General features: G+C 41.1%; 1 protein-coding gene across 1 annotated transcript in view; it reads left to right on the top strand.

Moving 5' to 3' along the window:
* Window positions 1–7951: 7951 nt before the first annotated feature.
* LOC137274477 (motile sperm domain-containing protein 2-like) overlaps window positions 7952–25761 on the top strand; it is a 38923-nt gene continuing 21113 nt past the window's right edge. The window contains exons 1-8 of the mRNA XM_067807680.1: window positions 7952–7988; window positions 8083–8137; window positions 9234–9395; window positions 9782–9868; window positions 10918–11072; window positions 12889–12949; window positions 13574–13612; window positions 14392–14516. Of these exons, the coding sequence (XP_067663781.1) occupies window positions 7974–7988; window positions 8083–8137; window positions 9234–9395; window positions 9782–9868; window positions 10918–11072; window positions 12889–12949; window positions 13574–13612; window positions 14392–14516 (699 nt within the window). The 5' untranslated portion in view covers window positions 7952–7973. The remainder of the gene's footprint in view (window positions 7989–8082; window positions 8138–9233; window positions 9396–9781; window positions 9869–10917; window positions 11073–12888; window positions 12950–13573; window positions 13613–14391; window positions 14517–25761) is intronic.

Here is a 25761-nt window from a genome sequence, read left to right as displayed (position 1 = left end):
GTGTTTGCATTACATAATCTGGATATGTTCCCGAGATTAAAGAACTGCATTTGGGACGCCCCACGTTAAAAGCAGACGACACCCAAAAGTGTGAGGATGCACGGGCGACTGTTGACATCTGTCGTTGCTGACGCACAGTGGAGTCTGTACAATCACGCGTGAAAGTCGAGAAATATCTGTATCATAGATCGACGTTTTCTCTCAAATGATATTCGTTTTATGTGTTAATTGTTTAACATAATAACCAGTATTCTGATATACTAATATATAATCGAGTATGGATCAGACGATCCAGTAATTGATAATGCCAGCAACGCCCCTGTAACCGGAGTGGTGTGGCTGGGCCAATAGCAACAACTGCAGAATGAGTAACTACAGCTACGATCGCAGTAGCATCACCAGCAACAACAACTGCAATACAATTATGATATGAGCGATAGCCAGAGGAGCATTGTGTGGTAGTAGCGGCTGTATATGCAGTAACTACAGCTGTGTGTTAAAGTAACAGGAAACTCAGCAGACACATCCACCTGGATGTTGTATAACGCCGCACTGACTAATATTGCAGGCTGTTCGGGCAGTACATAATTTCCCGACATTAAACTAATGTTAAGTATATTCTTGCATACAATGGCCGTCTGGAATAGTGTTTTTTTCATATTTACACTGGCATACCATTTCCTCAGCTGCTTGATTCATGAGTATGAGGACAACGCACTATTCCAAGAACAGGACGCGGTCTCCTGTGAATGCTGGTTCTACACCATGGGAACATGCCTCTATGCTGTAGTGTGGTGGTTGAGGGCGACACAACGAGGACCACATTGAGAGGGAGCCATGCCAATGTGCTGCCTACAAATACATGGCGAAGCGTGTCTTTGACATGTACAAAGCGATCGTTGAAATATATCCTTTCATAACATAACATTTGTGCACAGAGGTCCTATCTGCCGCATGGAGTAAACTTCGCATTAATCGAAGTTCGATCCCCTAGCACATAACAAAACGTCGACAGATAAATTTCGGATCAATCCTTTTTCCTCAAAGCGACCTTCACGCTGTGGCCTAATGGGATGCGTATGGGATGGGGGGTGGATGTGAGGGGCAAACGGGATTTGACGCATGCTTTCACGTGTATTCTGCGTTTCCCGTTATTATAGATTTTACAGCCTATCACACACACACGCACACGCACATATACAGTATGGTTCAAAATTATTGAGAATAGCTAAAGCATTTCATATTATTAAACGAGAACAAATCAGATAAAATTGAATGTATTGTAAAAGTGAACTGACCTTTTCATGTTGTGTAGGTAACAATTTAATATTTTATCAAGTCTCCTTGAGCTTCACGGCACAGTCTAAGACGGGTAGGCATACTTCCTATCAGAGAGGTTAGTGTCTCGTGAGTTATGCTGTCCCAGTATCGGACCACTTCTCTCTTCACGTCTTCAATTTTTGTCAACCCCTTTTGATTCACACATTCCTTCATCATCCCCCAAATGTTCTCAATGGGATTTAAGTCAGGACTATATGCAGGAAATGGTAATGCAGTCATATTTTTCTCCTGAAACCACTGCTTGGCATGTTTTGCGGTGTGTTTAGGATCATTATCTTGCTGCAAAATCCAGTCATTTCCATAAAACACATGTGCACTTGGAAGGAGAAAATTATCTAATATGTTAGTGTAGCGTTGACTTGTCAGATTTCCCTCAAACACACACAGCGGGGTCGTTCCTAATAAGGATATCCCTCCCCATACATGAAACTTTGGGCTGTATTTAGGTCGTCGATACAACGGTGCTGACGCAGACTTTGTCCATATTTTCACATTATTGGGATATACCCATATTGAGCTTTCATCAGTAAAAATCACATTTTCCCAGTCAAAGTTTTCATGTGCCAAACACCACTCAACACGCCTGTCTTTATGTTCTTGTTTCATGAGAGGAGAAGGAATTCCAGTCTTTTTCTCCCATCCAAGATCAATCAAATTTCTTCTAACTGCAGATTTTGATACAACTGTTGATCCCCTTTCTATCATTTCATACCTGATGTTGGAGATGCTTGCCCTTTGCTTTTCAGACGCTAAAATTCCCAGCCGGACGCAATCTGAGAAGTCCAATTTTCTGGGTCTCCCTGCTCCTTTCTGGTGCCCAAAGTCCTTTACCTCTTTAAACTTCTTCCTAATCCTATACACAGTAGAAAGAGGAGTTCCTGTTCTCTCTGCCAATGTATTTACATCATCAATTCCTTGATTACACAACTCAAAAATCAACCTTCTTTTATCTTCAGCAGACATTGTTGACAGTGCTGAGGAAAATGACGTCTGCTGCAAATTCAGGGGAGGTAACTCTAATTGTACTATACTCAGTAGGCCAAGATGAGTTACCTCCCTTATACCATTACTTAGTTTTAAGTATCAGTGAATCAGTTGAGGTGTTAGGATAGCTCAAAGTAAGAAGAAAAATTCTCAATAATTATGAACCAGACTATATATACACATATTTTTACAGCCTATCACACACACACACACACACATACACATATTTTTACAGCCTATCACACACACACACACACACACACACACACACATATACACACATACATACGTGTATGTATGTCTAGGAAATGTGGCAAGTCCAGATTTTCAAGTCTCAGGGCTCCTTTTCATTATAGTTTATTTATTTTGCCATGAACCTTTTTTCTGTGGAATATGTTCATTTCAAAGACTAGTTCTTATTCTATGCATAACGGAAAATAATATGTCTGAGGGACGGTTACACAGACCTGTGTCTCACAAGTGAGTCTAGGTCAGTTGTTAATGAGATAAGTGGTTTTATACACTCCCTTGTTTAACGACTTCAAAGTATCTTTGCCAAACACATCAAACATCGTCGTGGGTCATGACTATACAATACTGTGTGGACACACACTCCGAGGAAACTTGTCATGCACTGCACGAATAAAGTCTTCAAAATTAGCACTCAGCTCACCTCCGCTTTATATCACCACAGATGACATTAATAATAATGAGTCATCCTTTTGCATACTTTTCTGAATTCACCATAAAAGCTGTAAATGTCTGTAAGGTTGATCCTTAAACCTTATTTTTTAAATTTCAGTTATCAAATGTGATGTCTTTCGGCTACGTTTTGAGTTGCTCATCCTGGTCATTGCATTCTGACCCACGTTTTCATTTTATGGAATTGTTTTTTAAGCCAACATGCATTTTTCACATTTTCCGTCACTATATTAATGTCGTATTGGTTAAAAACGACGAATATGTCAAAATCCCTTTCACAAGAGGAGCAACAGAAAATTAATGGTATGATGGGGTAGTCTGGTGGTTAAGTGAGTGAACGAGTGAGTATGGCTGTACTCCGCTTTTAGCAATATTCCAGCAATATCACAGCAGGGATCAACAGAAATGGGCTTTATACATTGTGCCCATGTAAGAAATCTTACTCGAATCTTTGGCGTGACAAGCCAACGCTTTAACTACTAGGTTAACCCCTAACCCCTAACCCCAACCCCCCAAAATCCCGTATGGTGGGTAACGGGTTATCAAGTCCAGACCAAACGTAGGTTCGATTCCTACATGCATGGAACAATGTGTCAAATAGGTTCCCTCTGTACTCCGCCGTGATATAGCGGGACTATTGCTAAAACCGTCATAAAACTATACACCCGCTTAAAACTTTCTCTGGACCCAGTTCGTGTCTTAACATGTTTTATTCAAGTTGTTCTAGTGGACAGATTGGAAGCTGCATAGTTCCTGATATGTATTATGCATTTTTCTAAACAAAATGTAAACATAAACTTGATTTTAGATATTACAATTTTATTTGAGTATGATTATCTAAAATTGGTAAATATGAACGACAAAAAGTCTCGATTATCTGTTGAAACAGATTCATTCGGGCGCAAAATGCAAAACAATAGTGTAAACCAATTGTAGTGGTGGCCTAGAGGTAAAAGCTTCGCTCGTAACGCCAAAGACCCGGATTCGATTCCCCATGTGACGACAATGTGTGACGTGGTGTGCACCTTATTGCTGGAATGTTCTTAGAAGCAACATAAAAACTAAACTCACCCACTTGTCATTCAATTCACATAAAAGGATGGAAAATAATATCGTATATCGTCGAGTGAGTGAGTATGGGTTTACGCCGCTCTTAACAGTAATCCAGCATTATCACCCCGAAGGACATCAATGATGCTTCGCCCATGTAGGATATCGAACTCGGGTTTTCGGCGTAGCGATCGAACACTGTAACCACTGGGCTATCCCCGCTCCCGGATAAAATCGAAAAGACGGCAAGAACTAATACCTGATACAAGCTATACACATGTTATTCATATATTGTAAACATGGCACATTTATGAGTAAACCACACTTTAAGACTCTTCGGCTATCTATCCGTCTTACGCTGGCTGTAGCATCGTTAGTGGAACATTCCACGACTGGCCGTAAATCTTTAAGTATCTATATCCTGACAAATATTTGACCTGGTTTAAGACCTCCCTGGCAACTTGTAACATCGTGTAAATGTTTCAAGGAGATGTCCTACAGAAGCGGGTTAGGTCAACATGTCGCCCCCTCGCTTATTCGTGATGCTAATGGGCAGGTGTTTGTCAAGCAGGGATGGAGAAAATCGTCGCTGTAGTCTGACAAACTGCGTGTACCACTGTGAACCCTTAAATCCCCATAGGGTCGTTGGGGTGGTGTCCTCGCAACGTGCCTACGTGTCTAGTTGTTAAAGCGCTCGATCTTCACGTTGATGTCCTAGGTTCGATTCCCAACATGGGTACAATGTGTGAAGCCCATTTCTGGTGTCCCACGACGTGATATTGCTGGAATAGTGCTAAAAGCGGCATAAAACCATACTCCTAACTCAGCTAATTTCCATACTTCATTCAGTGTTGGACGTTTGTGTGGTAAAGCCATATTTGATTGCTAATCGTATCATTTGCGATACAGACATTAACCCCTTATATGATACTGATCTGAAATGTGAAGTCAGTAAATGACAGACGAAATCAATACATTATGTTACTGGAAAGTAAATTATAAACAATACCCGCGGATGTATGTATCAAGTCTCATGAAGTCCAACGCGGAAACTTCTACAATCATAAAGACTGTTATTTTCAAGAAAGACAGGACAAATCTACCACTGTTCGCTGCTGTTGAAATCGGGCAACAACACTTGCACATGAGAAAACAATACTAGCCACAGTGAGAGCTTTTCCACCAATGTTACCAGTACAAACGTCGTTAAGGATTTATGCAAGATAATGGTTCATTTTGTGACCGATTTGCTTCAGTTTGATTTTTATATGACCAGGCACCGCATCCATGCTAAGACAAAATAATGGGATTGAAGTCATGGTGATCATTACGTATATGCATTGTGAGGGGAATTCCCGATAGATACTTTGTGATTAAAGCATGCAAAAAAGGTCTACTCCCATTTGTGAGAACTCTCAATTATGAGACACCCAGTTGTGAGGCAGTGGAGTGGGTAATTAACAAAAAATAACACACACCATGCTCCCCTATGTGATAGAATGAATTAACCCTAAATAATTTGGGATTAGTTATGTAACTGAATCTTGTGACAGAACAGGACAGATATTTTATTCTAAAAATCAGAGGACGTACATCATATTGATATACATATAAAAATTAACAAGGTCCGGGTTTGATAAAATTGATCGGGGTCATTAGATGCACTATCCTGTTGGATATGCTTGACACTTGTTAACAATGGAAAATTAAAGTCAGCATCTAAAGACCATAAAGTTTACATAACATTATAAAATATTGTATTTAACCTGCCATTTCAAAGTAGCGTTTTAGTCCAGTTTGATATGATAACTGATACTGGTGGAGTATCTACTAATTCACCGTAATTTACATGCTTAGATTCGCATGTTTGTAAAAGTAACAATAACGGTTTTAACTATAATTAATATAAATGTATTATATGACACCTGTTTGACTGCTCCTTGCGATCACCATTATATGACAGGCCTTCAGCAAGTACCGATATCAGCCTGGGTGCTCCATATCTTTGATAATCTATTTCAGTATTTCTGTATCTATCGATGTTCTTTAGTGAAAACAAAATTAACGCTCTTTAACGAAAAATAGTAATTCATTAATGAACTATGATTGTTGTGTCTACTTATCAGCAACAGGTCTGTTCCCACTTTCATTGCAGGGGTGAAGGAGCACCACCTGTGTGCACTGAACCGTTAATCAATGTGTCTCACAAATCGGAGGACACGAAATAATAATGATAAACTAAAGGAGGGTATTCGAACTTACCGACATATTAAGATTGCCAGCTTACTCAGCCTTCAGTGGAGATACTATAGGGCGACTCGGAAAGTCACCTCTCAGATCTTTATATACTGAAACTTATCTAACATGACACATGTTTCCGCTTCATGGACACTCGAAGTGACATCCATATCTACGATGATATATATTCATATAGTGTGTTAGTATATTAGCTTATTCGAGGGGACCAAGAAAACTGATCACATTGCCGAGTGAATGAGAACAGTCGGCAAAACAATGCAGACAGCTATTTCTATTCGTAGTTACCAATATATGTATGAGTACTGATATGTATCTGTTTGGAACTGTTAGATGATCAAGTGATAGGAAGTTGGTCATCCAAGCTGTCTATCCAGCCACATGCCCAGGACATGTGTTTCAGTAATACTTACACAACTTTGAAGGGGCGACCTACAGGGACGGACCTCTTACCCCCGAAACAGACTTCCAAACGCCACCCCACCCACCCTACTCCGAAATCCGGGATTCACCCCTGACTTACCGAAATGGCAGCCCTGGCAATATACAAGGCATTTTTCTCGAACGCAGAAAACATGCTAACATATTTCCAGAAGTGCCATAAAATAACACACTTTGAGCGAATGTGCTAACAGTAGCAAATGAAGCGGTCCATATATGTGAATATATGACTGTGTGCATGGTGTGGGGAAATTGTTGGCATAAACAATCGTTTTTCTTCATGGGATTATTTGTTTTGTGGATTCATTGGTCCCCGTTTTTGACATTTTCTTCAACATGTTCTTTCCGTTCTAATGGGTGACGAAATTACAAATTCCCTATAAATATATGTTGTCTACACATATCAAAATCATGCGTTGTCATCCGAATTGTCATGTTAATGGGCATAAATGTATAGCAGGTTTACAGATATTACAGCATTGTTCGCAGACTCCATGCTGGTGTTTTAAAGATATCCGTCCCACCGGATACGAAATATGCCTGAATCCACCACAAACCGGCAGGGAAATTAGTACATAGACCTACTACTAATCGTTCAACTATATGTTAGTGAATCAGTCTTTTTTAACGTGAACGTTTTACATGTACTTTTGAAATGTCGTTGTTATTCCTATAATCAGTGTTTGCCCTTAGCCCAGAAAAGTTGCAGGCCCTGAGAACCCAGAATCACAAAAAGTTGTGGGTCCCGAACAGTACGTGTAGACCCCGTATATTTTAATACGGAAATAATACAGTTGGTTATTTGGTAATGAAAAGGCTAAGGATCTACAGAAAACAAAAGGTGTGGGTGGGAGTGGTTTTCAGTCGTCTAGCTTAATTTCGAACGCTGCCTTGAAACATTTTGTATTTCTCAGAGCAGAGGTAACACAACAGCGTCGTCACCCCCACAACCGAGTGTCCTATGTCAGTTACGACCCCTGTGGCAATGGTTACCATGGCAGCTGTTGTTTTTAACCAAAAGTAACACATCTGTTGCTTCTGATTATCGCCCCATTCGTCAATCTCACAAATCGTACAAAAAATGAAGTACACTTTCAAACTGGCATATATTGTATTGATCACGCGTCAAGATTACATTCACGTGACGATGTCGCCGGTGTGACCTTTGAGCCCGGAAGTACTTGAGAATCAAAACAAAAATGGCGAAGGATGAGGTAAGTCGACGCTTTTTGGTTTCCAAGCGGCTCTGTTTCCATTTGTGCTGTTTCAAAACTTTTTGTATATTTTCTTCGTATTCTTATGTTTCAGCTATCGAACGAAAATATTGAATATGTTCGAAAAGGATTCGAGAAGAAATATGCAGGTGAGACATACTGGAAAGAAAATTCCAGTTGACAAGTCACATGGTGCTACTGCTTTATATAATAGTATTAGTAGCAGAGTCGTATAACCTTGTTTGGCAGACCGTAGTCCGCAGATAATGATTTGCTGAACATATTTTGAATTATGTTGCTACCTTCAGAAGCTGGTGTAGATACTGTTGAAATAAGTTACGAACTTGGGTTAGAATGCATCCTGTACAATTTAACATTAAGAATAAATTCAAGTTTTCCGTTAGACAAGGATGATTAAACTAGTGGAAAGATTTCCGCCTGTTTGTATACATGCTCTAGTTTACTAAATGCATATTTAGGGTGAGGTATACATGTCAGTTTGTGAGTTTGATTTTTGATGGGGTGGGGCACACAGGCATTACCAACCTAGCTCCTACAGGAGAGTTTATTTTTGAGTTTGAAATTCTAACTTATATACAGCTTGCCATTCTTCTCATTTGCTTATCAAGGTATGGAAATGTTCCCAAACTTGTGATACTGTTTTAAGTGTACCAAAAATTGTGCACAGTATATTTACTCTTATCGTGGGTAAGTGAATTGAACAGGTTGTGTGTTACAAAACCCATAGCAATCACTGCACGAAACTGAGTGTTATCGTTGACACTGACTTCCATTTTGCTACTATGGCCAATAGTACTGGTGATGGGGTAGCTTTGTGGTGGGATAGAATTGTCACACCGAACACCCAGGTTCAGTTCTCTACATGGGTAAAATGTCTGAAGCCCATTTCTGGTGTTCCCAGCTATTATATTGCAGGAATATTAGTAAAAGCAGCATATACCCATACTCTCTCACTGTATGTGAAGTCTTCCAATTGGTGGAAAATTGTGCCATTATGTTCAGGCTTGCAGACAAGAAAGTATTTGCTATTAATTGGGCTTATAATGCTTTCAAACCTATCATCATGATCAGCACTTTTAAAAACATTCATGATTTGAGTTTCTTATAAAGGACTGTCCCAATGATTTTAAATATGCTTAAATAACTGAGGTTGTTTCTTTGATTTGTGTTTTAACCTCGACCATTTGTCTGTCATTTGCTAATTGTGATAATTTCACTTCTTAGACAACCTGAAAAAGAATGATGTGTATGACAAGCGGGATGTTGACAGATTTAAGGATAGTGATGATTATGTCAAGACATTCATCAGAGGCAAGGAGAGGCTAGATGAAGCGGTAGATCTGGTCCATGAGTCACTGAAGTGGAGATTAGAATGGCACATAAATGGTAAGTATTGACAGGATGTCACTGAGGTAGATCATGGAGTGGTGTATAATTAATGGTAAAAATTAGAAAATGTCACAAAAGAGGAGAGTTGATAAGCATAGATGTAGTATATCATTACTGATAGCTTACATTAGTAATTGGAATTGTTTATAAATGTTTGTTTTTGTCTACTGCGAATATGACAGATAGAGAGCAAGTTTATCATTTACTTCTGGCAAACAAAACTGCAGATTCCTCATAATACCATCCTTCTTGATGAGTATAATGCTATAATCACTCATTCATTCATAAGATTGCACCAAATACTCAAGTCTTTAGATTGGTTCTCCCACAGTTGTCGATGTTGACGATGATGTTGATGATGATATTTTATCGGATTGTTTCAGATTTGACGGAGGACAGCTTTGATAGATGGGTGTGGGACAAAGGGGCCATATTTTTCCATAACATTGACAAGGATGGCCACAAGATATGTAAGTCAGCTGCAGCACTTTTATGTTTGAGTATCAGGTTTTGAGTATCAGGTTCTGAAATTGAAATCAGATTAATTTACCATATCCTGACTCATACTCTATTGCAATTATTATGAGTCAGGATAAGTATCAGTGATGTTTTTATGAAAAATATACAAGTTGTTGCTGTTCCTGGGTTGTTCATAGCATTTAGTCTATGTAAAAATATTGGATACATGCCTGTTTAATATATTTTATCAATATCAGGGGCATTGGTGGCTCGGTGTTTCATCCTGTGCAGAGTTGCCCCCCTTAGATGTGCCAGAAACCTATGATGAACAGATTTAGTCCCAGATTTACCCAGAATCTGTTTCTTTGTTTTACAACACCCCACATGTGGCATGCTGAGTTTTCTGCTCTGTAGAATGTCATATCTCAAGTTATAACAGTATAACACAATCTTTTTTGACTCCATATGGAGTTGTATCCACAATTTCTGAAACCCAGTCAGCGTAGCTGCATTGCCAAAACCAATTTTTCACCCTGTTTGAAACCAGTGAACAGGATAATTTGGGCTGATGTAAAGAACTCATTTACGAGAAGAAGAGAGTGTACGGCAATGAGCAAACCCATTTGGTTTGGGAAAGGTAGAACATATGTGGCCTAGTGCATGTGTAGTGCATGATGAAGAAACTGATTCCACACATAGCTGTACTTGCCTTGCTCACAAGACTCTCATGTGATCTGTAGCAAGTTGGTAAACTACACTTGATCATGGACAAACTGGGACCCCTTCATTCACAATGCCAGGCACCAGTGGGCAGCACTCATACATGCTAATATGGGTCAATTGTCAGGTCAGTGCTCAACTTATCCTTGTTTGCCAGTAGAATATGGGTTTATGTTGCTATTTAGCAATGCCTTAGCAGTGTTGGCAGGGCTTCACACATTGTGGGTGTTTGGGGAATTGAACTTAAGTCCTCTGCAGACAAGTTAATGTTTAACTGCTAGGCTACCCCACCACCCCATCTCTCCAGGTAGATTGTACAGTAATGATTATGTTCTTGCAGTGACTCTCCGGGTGTGCCTTCACAAGAAGGACCCACAAACCCTGCCTGTCATCAAGCGGTTGTTCTCCTACCACCTGGAGCAGCATTTCAAGGAGACACCTCATGAGCAGGTGGTTGTAATGTTCGACATGCAGGATGCCGGACTCTCTCACCTGGTCAGTAGCACTTTTGTGTAGAGGCTGCCCCGAAGACCCTGCTTATCACTATTTGTGAATAAGAGCATGTTTTTCATTTGTCCATTCAGAACCTCTGAAAGTCCAAAATGGTTAACACCAAACCAAACTTGTGGTCAGTACAATTGTAAACAGCTTCTGTGTAGATTCTGTACTTAGGTATAGTGCATTGTTGACTTTGACTTCATATCCCAAATGGTCCTGTGAAGACATTGTGGTATACAAGATCAGGGTGGTCATGTTCGCTGACTTGGTTGACACATGTCATCAGTTACCATATGACAGATAGATGCCTGTGCTGTTGATCACTGGATTGTCTGGTCCAGACTTGGTTATTTACAGACTGCCGCCATATAGCTTGAAAATTGCTGAGTGTGGTGTAAAACTAAACTCACTCACTTATATCCCAAATGAATGCTAATGATATAAATCACATGATTATACTTGCCATTACAGTCTAGACTTAGTTGAGTTGTTCGTCCCCTTGTTTGCTGATGATATTGTGCTTTTTGATTATACAGTTGAAGGTTTGCGAAAGGGCCAAATAAGCGAGTTTTGTATTGTAACAAGTGGAAATTGAAAAACGATATTGATAAAAGTATCTTCAAGTCATCGGTTAAGAAGTTCTATAATCTACAAATTAAGGATCTGTTCCATGTACCTGATGTCAGGGTCTTGCCATTGTTAGTATACAGAAGTGAAGTTTCCATCCATTGCCTTCTGTACTGAATGCACACGATAGGTTCTGTAGACAGATTTTGGGCCTTTCAAGAAACATGCCAAATGTTGTAGCGCTTGCTGGGATTGGTTGTTATTCATTAAAGGTAAATCAGTATATTAAAGTTTTTTAATATTGAGCCCGCCTCTTGTCTAAGTTGAGAATGTAATCTTACATAAGGTATATGAGTATCACTATTGTCTTGCTGAAAAACGTGTAGATTTTGGGCTTTTGAGGTGAAGACTTTCCTACAGTTATGGTTTTGGCAATATGTGGGCCAATCAGTGTGTTGGAAATGTCTCCACTTTCATATCATTGTTTAAGTAGAGGTGCACTGACATAGATAACAAGCTGTGGTCATCTGGTATTACACTTGTTTTGAAAGTCGACTTCTGTCATAAGCTCAAAGAAGGTGTAGCTTTGGAATCTTACGTCAGTAATGTTAGTGTAAAACAGTTTTGCATTTTCCTAAGTCCATTTTGTTGCTAAAACCACAAGTATGGTAGACATTTAGGTCCTAAAAGGGAGGATCGCCTTTGCCTTCTTTTTATCTTACCTGATGTAGAAAATGAATATCACTTTTGTCTGGAATGTCCTTTTTGTGGGAAGTTAAGAAATGATACTCTCCCCAGATATTATCACACATATCCATCTAAAGTGAAATTAGCTCAATTGTCTTCATGAAAGAATGCTTATATTATAAATTGTCTTGCAAAATACTTACTTTTTGCCATGAAAAAATGATATAAATTTACTCTCGCACTGTGTACCCACAAATATGTAATCGTGCAGTTTTCTTGATGTTGTACAATCCTCTGATGACTGTGTATTATGTACACCTGAATATAATGAGCCTGTGGCCCCTTTTCTGAATAAATCTCTCTCTCTCTCCACTCTCTCTCACTCTCACTCTCTCTTTCTCTTTCTTTCTCTTGCTCTCATATCGAGGTCCCTGGTTTGATTCCCTACATTTGTTCATGCAACAGTGTGAAGCCCATTTCTAGTTACCATGCCATGATATCGGTGGACTGTTGCTTAAAAAAAGTAAAACCATACTCACCTATTCACTCGTGCTTGCAGGACATGGACCTAGTGAAGTATGTCATCAACAGCTTCAAGTTCTACTATCCCTGTATGCTGGGTGAGATCTTTACCTACCTCCTTACCCTATCACACACAAGAACTAGCTTAGAACATTTTGGATGCATCAACTTTGCTAAAGATCACAGACCCCTGTTTTGTCGATTGTGTTAACCTGTTTCAGTTATTACAATGATATGCCTTGCCTTGTATTAGAAGAGGTATCTCCATTAATAAGTAAATGAGCTGTCAAATATATTTCAGCTGGAATGTTTCCCCTTCTTTAGTTTATTAATATTCGGGGATCATGCTCGATCCATCGTGTTACGATAACTTGCAGTTTCACTTCCTGATATTTTACTGCAGTGGCGCAGGGTTGTCAACACTAGTCTGACAAGTAAAAACTCCTCTGTGTGCCATAGGCTTCGCTTGATCTTGTAGAAATAGTGTGAAACTGTGTACAGTGCAGTCTATTTTGATGTTATTGGTCCTGCAGATTTAATTCAGGGTCTGTAGATATTAAAGCCTGCAGGTAGCAGCAGGCCCTGATGGCCAGCTGGTAAATTGAAGTATTGCAAACACTGATTTTGTGTACTCCATTTTTCTATGTGGTATTGAACAAGTTGTAGGATATAAGTACTTTATCATGGCAACAGCAATGTAATAATGGTGAATCTGTTTACAGCATACATGTTGATATTTGAGATGCCTTGGATTTTGAATGGTAAGTATTGTCTTCATAATCTGTATATTTATCATGTATGGCATGTTGTGTTGTAATTCAGATACCTTGGAGACCAACAAACATTTTTGTGAGGTATCATTGTTAGACAAATTAGATTTTTAAACATGTTTGTGAAAACATTATTGATAGTTTGCATGAATCTTTTTAAGTTTGACCTTGGTGACGTTCTTGTTAGTCATTTGTGGCAGCTACTAAGAAAAACATTTTAGATAGATAAACGTTTTGCATGATGATGCAGTTTGTTTTGGGTTTTAGCCGGTGGTGATGGAATGAAAAAAAGTTTTTGGGTGGTTGTTGGCATTAAAGTTATAGGAGTCAGTTGGGCGATGAAAAACTCAAAAAATAAAATGCTACCCTTAGATATATGCCATTAAAATAACAGTGTGTTTCTGTTTGTAAACATTTTGGGACGGTGGGGCAGCCTACAGGTTAAAGTATTCTTGTCATGTGGATGCGCCAGGTTAGATTTCCCACATGGGTACAATTTGTGAAACCATTTCTTTATGAGATTTATTGACATTTTCATTAAACATAATGGAGTGCAAAGCATTTCCATTGTTGCTGAAAATGATAAACAGACTTGTACAATGAGGTGCTCCTTTAACCTGTACAAATGCTGGATGTATTATTTGAAAATTATACTTGTTACTTTGCATCACAGTGGTGGGATAGATAAAATTAAGAAAAATATTTTTTTTAATTGTATAGGTTGTTCGAGGTGTTTTATATCCAAGAGTATGACTGTATCTCCATTTTAGCTGCCTGGAAGGTGATAAAGACCTGGCTGAGCGCGGAGGCTGCTGCTAAGATAAAGTTTGTGACAAGAAATGACATTCAGGCCTACATCAACAAGGACCAGCTGCTGGAGCACATGGGTGGCACGGTGAGTTGCTGGGGGCAAGGGATAGGGTCAGAATGTCAGTAGTGAATCTGATAGGTATAGGATAAAGTATGAACCAAGGACCTTACTTATTCGTAATGCCCTCGGCTCGTGCTTTATCCAACTTATAAAGTGACCAAAGATATACTATATAAAGATATAATTTCAATATCTGGTACTCACTAATGAAAATCAGCTGGGATGAGACCGGTAGCTGACGCCTCACACAATGCCCTTGCGCAATGCGCGCTACACATGCACTGCACCTGTGCTGCCTGCACTACCCATCTTGCAAGGAACACACAGTTCATACTGAGAAACAATTGCATTCTTAACAGCGACCCTCATCCTAATCTATAAATTGCCAAGCTGGTAAGTGAAGGGATGCTGGTTTAAAACTGTGTGTCGGCACTATACATGTTGGAAATTGTCAGTAATGTCTCATATTCAGAGATGGCGAGACAAAATCATATCAGTCTTCAAAACAAGTAATCATTCAAAGTTTGAGGGCAGAGGGATGATTTTGAAGTAGTGCCCCCTCATCGATAGGCGTTGAGATATGACAAGAAATGTTGCCTTGTGAGAACAATAGAGTGTCATTACTAGAGGTTTATGATGCTGTCAGAAGCATGGAAGAGGCCCATTTTGTACCAGTTACTGATGATGTGTGAAGGGAGTTTCCATTGGTCATCCAGGCAGTGGTATATTATTCTACTGGTATAAGTCATTTCTGACAATCAAATTCAAAGACTTGAATTGCTATATGAGGGTGCAAGAGTTTGCATTACATGAACAAACAGAACTTTGGCATGTGACAGCAGTTATCTGCAAGATACTTGTGTTTGAGTACTGTGTGGTTATTAGAAAAGTTGTTGATGTTGTAATGCAAAAAATGGAATGACAGAGTGTCATAATGTTGTCATAATGAGAATGATCAGGTTCCAATAGAGAGGTAGCATGTGACTTGCTTGCTTTCCAAGTAACCTGTTCTGGGGCCCGTTTCACAAAGCTCTCATAAGCCTAAGATCTTGTAACTTCTAGTAACACTGGTATCTTCTATCTTACAGTATAGGAGGTAGTGATGTTATGAGGAAACTTACGAGATCTTAAGCTTACAAGAGTTTTTTGACACAGGCCCCAGGTCTTAAGAGGCAACTTATAGGTCACATGCAACCAACAAATCAAACATAAATAAAGTTATCACTTATTCATGATATATAAAATGCATTGCTGATTTAGAAAACCAAACAAACAAAATTGTAAGCATATAATCGCAAATCAAAAGTGCAATATTGTGTACTCGGGTTTACCTCCCTCGAAACGAAGCAGCTGCGATACTGAACCCAGTGAGAGCTGGTGGGTGTGCACACAAGTGTAACGAAGCCCCTTCATTGACTGATTCATTTGCTGATATGTTATTCCGGCTCTTTGTTTATGGCTTACAGGACTGATAGATGTTAATTTCAAATTGCATGTGGTCAGTGATTGAAGCTGTGCATTGCATATTGTCATTAGCAAACAGACAGGTACACATAGGTGTCAACAACCAGACATTGAGTTTTCTCTGTGACAGAGGCTGCTTATCACAATCAACATGTTTTTTTATGTAACAAGTAGATTCTTTACTTGTTTGTGTACTTAACCAAGATTAGACTACTGCTCACGACCTCATACTCCAAGCAAGCATACTGTTTCAAGCTCCACAAACTTATTCACTGCGCATGTGTTATGAGCGCAGCGCAGCATAGCTTTTAACCACTTTTACCCCCAACACTGGATGAAAATAAGTGAATCATTTTAACTACGATTTTGCGGGCTTTTTCTTCATTGGTTTTTTTTTTTGTTTTTTTTCCCAACTTTATAGGTTGAATTGGCATTTTTGATGACTTGTTTTGGTAAGTGAATACTGAAAAGTATCAGAATCTGCAAAGTTGTGTTTTACGTTGCATGTGACCTTTAATGGTTTGGGTACATGGGCCTTGTATACTTCCTTGATTGCACATGTTCATATCGTGACAGCTTTTGTTGTTGCTGGTAGTATCATTCACTGAAATGCTGGCCTAGACTTGAACTTTTCCTGGCTATTGTAAGATTGCTGTAATATTACTGAATTGTTGAATACTGTGTTAAAAGAAAACAGTGTTTAAAAATGAGCAGTATGGACAGTATTCTTATTCAGGACAAGTCCTCCTTGGGGGGCTAGTTTTGTCTTGTGAGACCACTCCTACAGCCAAGAGTAGGTAACTCTTGCCATGTACCCCGTACCTAGCTTTTCATTCTGTCGTTCTGTTGAATAGACGTGTGGTGTTCAAGTTTGTTCTCCTACTGACGCGATGATAGAAAAAGTGTGTAAATCTGTATATATTGTTCCTTTCTTTTCACATAGGTGTTAGATGTACTTCATATATTGATATTCTCATTCATCTTTAGTTGAAACTTTGCCATGGGTTCTGTTTTCCAGCTCTGTGGTAGGCAAATTGGTGGACTCTGCAGTTGTGTTTTCCTTGTTACATGTTCTTGGTAGCTTGGTGTTCGTTTCGTATCACTCAACTTTACTCACTGGTATGTACACGCAGATGCTGCTAGCCTTTTTTTCTGCTTTACATTTTATGTGGAGTATTTAAATGGCAGTAGCATTTAAATATCGACTGTTTGTTTTATTTCTTGCTATTTACTTGGGTGTATATGTTTGCTGCTTCCCAGTTCCTGCTAGTATCACTGGCACGGTTATGTTTGTTACAGTTGAAGACCTGTGCGTCGTGCAGTGCCACGTTATTTCCACAGGATGGTCATAAGGTGTACCGCCGGTGATAGCCTAGGACGCTCATGACGATCAAGGATGTCTATAATAAGTGCGCTGTTGTGTTGTGTTATGTTGCACATATATGCATTTCATATGTTTACGCTCAGTGTTTCTAATGGTGGATGAGATTTTTCACTAGTCTGCTTCAGATTGGGTTTCTAAGGAAATCACTTTATTGTTCCCCGTTCCTACACCTCCCCTAGCACTAATGATTGATTTCTTATAGCAGCAGTGGAGATCATTGGTTCACACTCCAATGTAAGATGTGGTGTCCAAGAGGAGAGTGGTACCTGGTCTGTGGGTACAGATTCCACTGGTGGAACTGTTAGTGGATTTCATGACCCCAGATCCGGCTATGGGAAGGGTACGAGATCCAAGGGACAATCAGACCTTAGCTTCGGCTCTGGGCAATGCTCTGAACCAGGGGACTAGCACTGACCCATGCTTTGGCCCCCATACAGCACAGATCCTCAGCCCCGGTAGCTCAGGTCTTGCCAATATGCTGTTTAGTGTGACAGAGCTACCGATCATCTCAACGCACCGAGGTCTACTCATGTACGCCAGGGGACCCCTGCACTGTCAGACCGGGGTTCAAACTCAAACCACCAACCCAAGTATGTATACACTGCAAATCATGAAATTTTTGAGAGCATGATATTTTTTGCAAATGACTTGAGCTCGCAAAAATATTATAAACAGTGTGTCCTATCATCGCTTTATTATTCACCAGTATTCACCAGAACAATACCACGTGCTGTGGCAAGTATAATGTGTCTGTTTGCAATACCACCCGCTTTCCGAATTTCATTCAGATGGTCTACAACAAGTTTATCCAGTTCACCTAACAGTAAAGGTTTGCCTCGTTTTTGATGCACTAGTTCAGTCACTTCTGCTGTTTTGTCATTTGACTTAGCCATCAGGTTGGATTTCTTCATAAATCTGACAGCGCTTTCCTCAAGATTGACATCCAAACATTTGCTAAAGTGTTTAGCAGCTTGTGTATTGCCGTGTTCAGATACATATTTTGCAATTTTTGCCCGAGTCTCAGGAGAATAGTGGTTATTATTTCATTTGCCGCTTCATTCTGCGTGGAGTTGTCGTGTTGTCAGGTGTAGAAGAACTCTCCATTATCGTCTTGTTCACTGCTTCCATACGAGCAGCTTTCTCAGGTGTGGAGGCTTTGGACGGGTCAGGTAAATCAAATGACTGGCACTATGCAAGAGGAACAAACTTCAACATGAATATGAAGTGTATGTCTGTTTAAAATTGGACACATTATTTATACTTTGCTCTTGAGTCCACCAATTCAATAGAGTTATTCCATTTGATTTAATCCCTTTGAACTGCTTTAAGCTTATCTGGCTTATGCAGCGTGTGTTGTTTTTAGGAAAACATCACTGATTACATACATGCGGAAGAACACCACTGAACCAAATTCAAGATTAGTGGCAAACTTTAATATGTTATTGGATTTACTTCAGCTAGAACTGTAAGATGCAACTAAGCTATGTTTTAGAATTAGGCAAGTCGCAAAAATATCATGACAAAAATGTCTGTTGGTCACCAGTCGCAAAAATATTGTGACGCAAACATTTTATGATTTACAGTATGTATATATATATATATGTATATAATCATTATAGGCTATGTATGACTGTGCTCAGTGTGCTATTGGAGAGAGTACTTAAGGGACCATGATTTATCAGGCTACTCCTATGTGTCTCAGGCTTGTGGTTCAGATTCAAACCACCAAGCTTCAGCTACACAGGTGCCCCAAACCCTGTGAGTAGCACCAACCTGGGCTTCAGTACTGGTAGGGCTCAGATTGCCAGCGCCGGTAATTCAGGTCTTGGCTTGATGTCTATCAAGGCCTTGACCAAGGAGCTATTGAGTGTGCTAGATGTGCCAGTCACACCAATGCTCGGGTCTTGGCTTGATGTCTATCAAGGCCTTGACGAAGGAGCTATTGAGTGTGCTAGATGTGCCAGTCACACCAATGCTCGGGTCTTGGCTTGATGTCTATCAAGGCCTTGACCAAGGAGCTATTGAGTGTGCTAGATGTGCCGGTCACATCAACGCTCGGGTCTTGGCTTGATGTCTATCAAGGCCTTGACCAAGGAGCTATTGAGTGTGCTTGGTATACCGGTCACCTTGATGCTGTGGACCTTGATTTATCAGGCTACATCCATGTGCCTTGGAGTCAAAGGTTGAGGCATGAACAGTGGTAAAGTTGACTTGAGCTTTGGCTCATTTCGCTACTTTGAACATTACACTGATTAGGTTCATCCCTGAGGCAGGTGCAGGACAGAATCGGAGCTTTGTTGCCTCAGGTGCAAGTAATCCAGGACAAGGCCCCACATTCAACTGTCAGTCTGCCATCTTTCCACTGCATCTCTCAGCTCTGCAGACGGAGCTTTTGGAAAGGGGAAAGGGCTCAGGCGATTCTTTACCACTGTGTCTGGGTGGCATTTGACGGGTCCACTCTCATGTTATGTTGCTGACTGCAGGGGTTTACTATATTCTGCGGCACACACCAGAGTCGGCTTCCCAGGAAACGGCAAGAATACTACTTGCTGATATCCGGTTGTAACCATTAGACACAGAATGTCGAGACCCATTCTCATCTAAGAGCTGGACAAGTTAATAGAGGTACTGTCCTTTAAGTTGGAAACACCATGTTTATTGATCCCATTTGTCGAGACAGCGGATTGCGCACGTCAATTGACCTTGAGATCACGTACCTCCATGTTCCATTGCACCCTGATTTCAAGAATTGCCAGGATGTGCTACTAGGTTTGTGTGCTCTTTTTAGGCTACATTATGGTGCCAAGGGTTTTCCCCAAATTGAGGTTTATTACAGCCCAGGTGGTCAGATCACAGGGCCGGTGTATGATAATATCATGATCAGCGTTTGTCACTCTGACAAAACGGGACCGAATTGTCAACCTCACAAAGTCAGACCTCATCTTGAAGCAGGATCTGGTCTTTCTTGGGGGTTATTCGAGTTTGAGGATGAGACCTGTGCAGCAAGTTTTAGATGCTGGGGCCCCAATCAGATAGCTATGTGAACTTTCTTGAGACACCATAGTGATTAATTTCTCTTTTGCTGTGGTGGACAGTCGTCGGGCATCTCTTTGAGGGGCTCCCCCTGATTTCAGATTCAGGGTTCAGATTTTCACTCTGTTCTGCTGATTTAGTTTATATGTTGTAGTTACTATAAACCCATATAGGTTTAGGGCCTTATGATTTCTACCATTCCTGGGTACTCCCTGGCACGTTTCACACCCCATTCAATAGTGCTCAGTCTAGGCAGCACTCTCTCATACAGCACATCTTAGCTGGCTGGAACAGGGTTCGACTGCTTCGGTGGTGACCCCGTCCACTTTGAAATTGCCAGTTATTCTCAGTTGGCTGTCTGGCCCTGACTTTTCAAGCATTTCATCTCTCTCACTTCGCTTGTTGATGTGGAAGACGAGTTTACTTGTGGTAGTGAGCTCTGGTAGAAGGGTTGGGGACTTCCATGAGATAAATCTACTGACCTGACACTGACAGTATTTCATACTGATCATGTCTGTAATCGCCTCCCTGATACCTACCACTCCCTGTGTTTCTGTCTGGTGGCAATCTGATTGCAAGCAGATTTTATCTCGTTGGCTTGTTAGTAGTATAGGGAATAGTGATTCTGGACCACTTTCAAGAAATGTCTCTACAAAGCCTTATTTACTAAATAAGGCTTTGGTTGGGCTATTAGCTCTTGCTACTATTACCCCTACTATAAAAAAGTTGGCGGTAATTACTGTGCCTTGGTAGGAGGTAATACTGTGCCGTACGGTACGATCAATAATTTGTTGTAAGTTTTGACTGACCTATGTCACGTTTACCTCGATGAAACAGTTTAACGTGAACCGCCTACGATCTCTTTGGTGTTCATAATAAAGGCTTGCTGGGCTTTTTGTATTCCCTGTTCTATGTACTTTTTTTTCTCGTCCTCGCTGATAGCAGACTTACGAGACTTGGACCGAATATCTTGTTTCATTCCGTTATATTTTTTGAGTTCAGAGAGGATTGAACGAAACTCCTCTTCTGAGATCTTACTGTCAGAGAGTGCCGTGGAAATACGCTCACTAACTGTGTTCAGCTTTGCTTCGGCCAGAACCCTGATCTCATCGTGTTTCAATGCCTTACGATTAAGTCTGCGTGATACTAACTTAAGCGCCAACCCTACCAACCCTGTCACCCCAGCCGTTATTTCAATACCTAGCACTATAGGTGCAGCCACGATGGTGGTTAACAACCCAACGCCTGCCGCCCCTAGTCCCATGCTGGTTACCATAAGGGTAGTGTCAGCCCCGTCCACGATATTGAAAGCTCTATTGTACTTTTTACATAGTGCTTTCCGCGTGTCACGGTCTTGTTCTAATTGGCGTTTCACATCACATAACTGCCTCAAGCGGAACCCATCTGCGGTTTCCAATGTCTTCGCTACTTCCTCTACAACTGGGTACAGGCCCATCCTATAATGTATATTTTGAAAGATATTTTAATTGGGGTTCAGTTAATATTCTATCAATGTATTTGAAGTCTACAAGTTCTAGACTATTAGTCAGGGTAATAGGTGAGAGGCTAATAGAATTTCCTGTTGCAATAAAAACCCTACTGAGGCTTGTTAAGTGGTTTATAGGACCCGTGGTATCCTGTTGTATAACAATACGGCAATATTTATCTTGGTGTTCTCTAATCCAGCTTATATACACCTCAGGTAAAATTTGGTGTATTATTGGGTCTCCATCGGATAAACTCGTAAAGAAGACTTCTATGATGAGGGTGAAAGGGGAGGATATTCTATCAAGATTACTGCTAAATGTTAATTTATTGTTTGGATAAGCACTTAACCCCTTTTTGCCGTAACCAGTAGATGGTATGTGTAATAATACCCTCTCCGGAATGAAATCCCCGGCCCAGATACCGTTGTTCTTAATCTTAGAGACAACCCCATTATTTAATGTGATATAAGGTGAGGTGAATGTTAAGTTGATCAGCCATTTGGGCTCTTTTAAATCTGGTAACGGCACCCGTCTGTACACGTTGTTTTTGAAGTGCAGGATGTATAATTCATCTTCCTCACCAGGCTGATCGAATCCCTCTGTATCTCCCAGGTCGTTAAGCGTAGTGTTGGGATGATGACTGGTCATTATTATAATATTATTATATAATTTCCAACTGGTTTTCTGTTAATAATTCAGGGATTAAATTCATACCAATAAAGTGTATGTTGTTAGGTAGGAAGATCTTGGTTAGTGATATCTTGTTTTCCACGATCACGTTGACACCCTGCAGACTGGTGTTGGAGCCGACACCCACCCGCACGTAAACGTTGCAAACTTGATCCTTGTGTCGTTTCTCCCACCCTAGTTTGACCCCCTTCACGATCTCGACGTTATCCCCCGATGATTCCCCTAGGTAGACTTTGATGACCAGTGTTGTGTTTGATGGTATACCATCTAGTATTTTGTCCACGCCTTCGAATTCAGACACCAACTGTAATACCACGTTTTGTATGCCCGTTTTACTCGATAGCATGTGGAGTGGTGAATTGCTGATTGGGCTGACGACTACGCTACGTCTCTGAGTTGGGACGTAAGCCACGAGCAGGAATCCATCGTTCACGACTTTGTTTAGGTAGTGGTCTTTGTTATCAGTGAACACGTAGGGGGAGAAGAGCTTAATATTGAGAAACCAGTAGTTGCTGTAATCGGTTAACAACACCCACTTGTCATCTTCGGTGAAGACGAGCTTATATGGCCGGTTCTTTTTGATGGTAGTTCTCTCAACATCATCTAAGTCGAACAGTTTACCCCCGAACGATGGGTATATTCTCCAGTTGTCATCACCGGTGTTGACGAGGGCGTACTTAGTGTTGACTGTTGCTCCTGTGGTATCTACTACATCGCTTAGGGCTCCACCGGAGGAGACTTCAACGCGTTTGTAAATGTTGTTTTTCAGTTGCAAGGCGTACGTTTTACCATCTACTCCGGGAGCGTCGAAACCGCGTGTGTCTCCGAGGTCGGAGATCCCGATATTGACGCATTTTTTCACTCCGGGTCCTTGTGCGCTGGTCATGTTACATGAAGTGTTAAGCTGAGGTATCCTATATTTACAGGATTATGATTTATATCTAACACCGATATTGTCAGCTCAGGTATGTTACCCTGGGTTAATTTCTTATACTGCCGTGGTGAAAATGACTCGGTTCTACCGTCGTTGTATTTCTCAGTTTTCACTGGCACTGCTCTCAGTATAGTGGAAGGGTGGCCTCCTTGAATGTTGTACGTTGTGCTCACCTGATCGAGATGAATGTACAGCTCTCGGTACGGTACTAGGTCGGGTAACTTCGTGCCTGTGACGGTTGTTGTTGGTTTTATCTCGTCAGGAGACATACCGAGCATCCTTGCTAATGGTCGGCCGAGCCTCAAAGGGTTTATTCCATTGTTGATTAACACCACTGTACCGTTTGAGTCGTTCATCTTGAGTTCGGCTCCCAGGGGTTTGAAGACCTCGTCGTTTAGAGAGCACACGCTGTAGTAGCCGTCAGTTATCTGACTGCGAGTTCCACTGACGAACAGCTTATTGTTGCTGATATTAATGTTAGTCCATTGCGGTAGGTAGGTGATATCGCAGAGTGCGACTTCGAGTTGACCTGACGTGTTATCGATCGCGTGCGTCAGCTGAACGGCCTCACCGCTCGTTATTCCTGGAAGTGTTATGTACATATTATAATATATGAATTATAAATTATAATATGGATTTAGCACACTTGAAAATCGTGGTGAATGCAGATGGTACGGGGTTTAAAACAACCTTTATTGATATCTTTGAAAAGTATGTCGTGTCCGTTAATAACGTGCAGGCGGTGGTAAACTGGAATCAAAACCCAATGCAGTTTTGGCAGAACCAACTCAACTTTGCTGTGTGGTGTGCGACGACAGGGTCGGGTGTGAAACCAGACTACGGTATAGACGAACTGAGTAAGGCGGTTATTTTGTTTCATATTTATTATCAAACGAGACGAATATTGAAGGAAATAAGTGCTCCTCTTCCCCAAGATAAAGCGTGGAGTATGACGAATAACCCCTATGATAGACGCGCTTATGAACGTGTTTGTGGGGAGTTTGAGATTCCAACGAATAAAGACTTTCGCCTTCCTGGTGTGAACCATGGTCTCGGTATAGTTCTCGTGTACTTCTACAGGTCCGGAAAATATTATGCCGGTTCTAAAGATGGTTCATACAACCCAAACCGGCATACATTTACAGGCCCCACAACGAATGAAAAGATCCATGTCAGCTGTATAAAGCAAACCAGTCCTGATGCAGCCACAGCCTGGACTAAAATGATCTCAAAAACATCGAAAGGATTCACTCGTGCTGGTACAATACGCTTGAACGACTCGATTCGAACGTACGTGTGGGCGCTGTTGGGTGCGCAGTCGATGACGCGTTCTAACATCCTCGGTAAGGGAACTGCTTACGACGCTCAGACACAATTCGTTTCCAACGTTGAGGATGCTATCAATTCTCCAGTTGATCTCCCGAGGGCTATCGACCGTTACCAAAACGTGTTAGAATACGCCAGATCGAAAGTCAATTACGTGTTCGGCGTGGGGTTGTACATGGCCCCGAGTGATATGCAACTGAGAATAAAAAAAGTGGTGGGTTATAACAACAAAATAGTTATAGCCACGAAGGATCAAAAGTTGGGTATCAACTCCGATATTAACACCCCCTATATCCCACACATCCCACCACGTGAAAAGGGTATAGTGGCGCCACCTCCGGAGTCTAAAGTTCAACCAACACCACAGGAGGTGGCCCCTCATATGCAGGCCTCCTATCAGCAGCATATTGATAATAAAACAGCCTTAGTGGTTGGTGGGGTAGCTTTGGGACTTATTTGGTTAAAGATTTCTTAGCCGCTACGTACACCAGACCCGCCACGGCGACTATGGCTGCCCACAGGTTTTGACTGAGCCACATGGCAGTTTTAGACAGAGCGCTCAACAACCACGAGACGATGCTACCCAGGATGCCGGGAAGGGCTTCGGCGGCTTTACCAGCCAGTTTAGCTAGGCCTTCCCCGAGTTTTTTAATCCAGTCTTTAACACCCCCACTGCCACTTGGAGTTCCCCCGCCGGCAGGCCCCACAGGGGTTCCTCCTGTTAGTGACACCACCAGGGTTGATATAATTAAACCCAATGCAGTCAGAATGCTGGCGATGGTGATCCCTTGCTCCCGGAACAATATCCGAATCCTGTCTGCTAACGTGGTGTCTCGGTGGAGGACTTGATTGATGGTTTCCCGTATACGGCTGACCTGGGATCTAAGCTTTTCTTTGTAGCCGGACGCTGTCTCCAACCAGGTCTGCCTTTCATCTTCCAAATTACGTATT

Source organism: Haliotis asinina, chromosome 2, assembly GCF_037392515.1.
Source record: "Haliotis asinina isolate JCU_RB_2024 chromosome 2, JCU_Hal_asi_v2, whole genome shotgun sequence".
In the NCBI taxonomy this organism is placed as follows: Eukaryota; Metazoa; Mollusca; class Gastropoda; order Lepetellida; family Haliotidae; genus Haliotis; species Haliotis asinina.
This window is presented reverse-complemented; position numbering and strand designations above follow the sequence as displayed.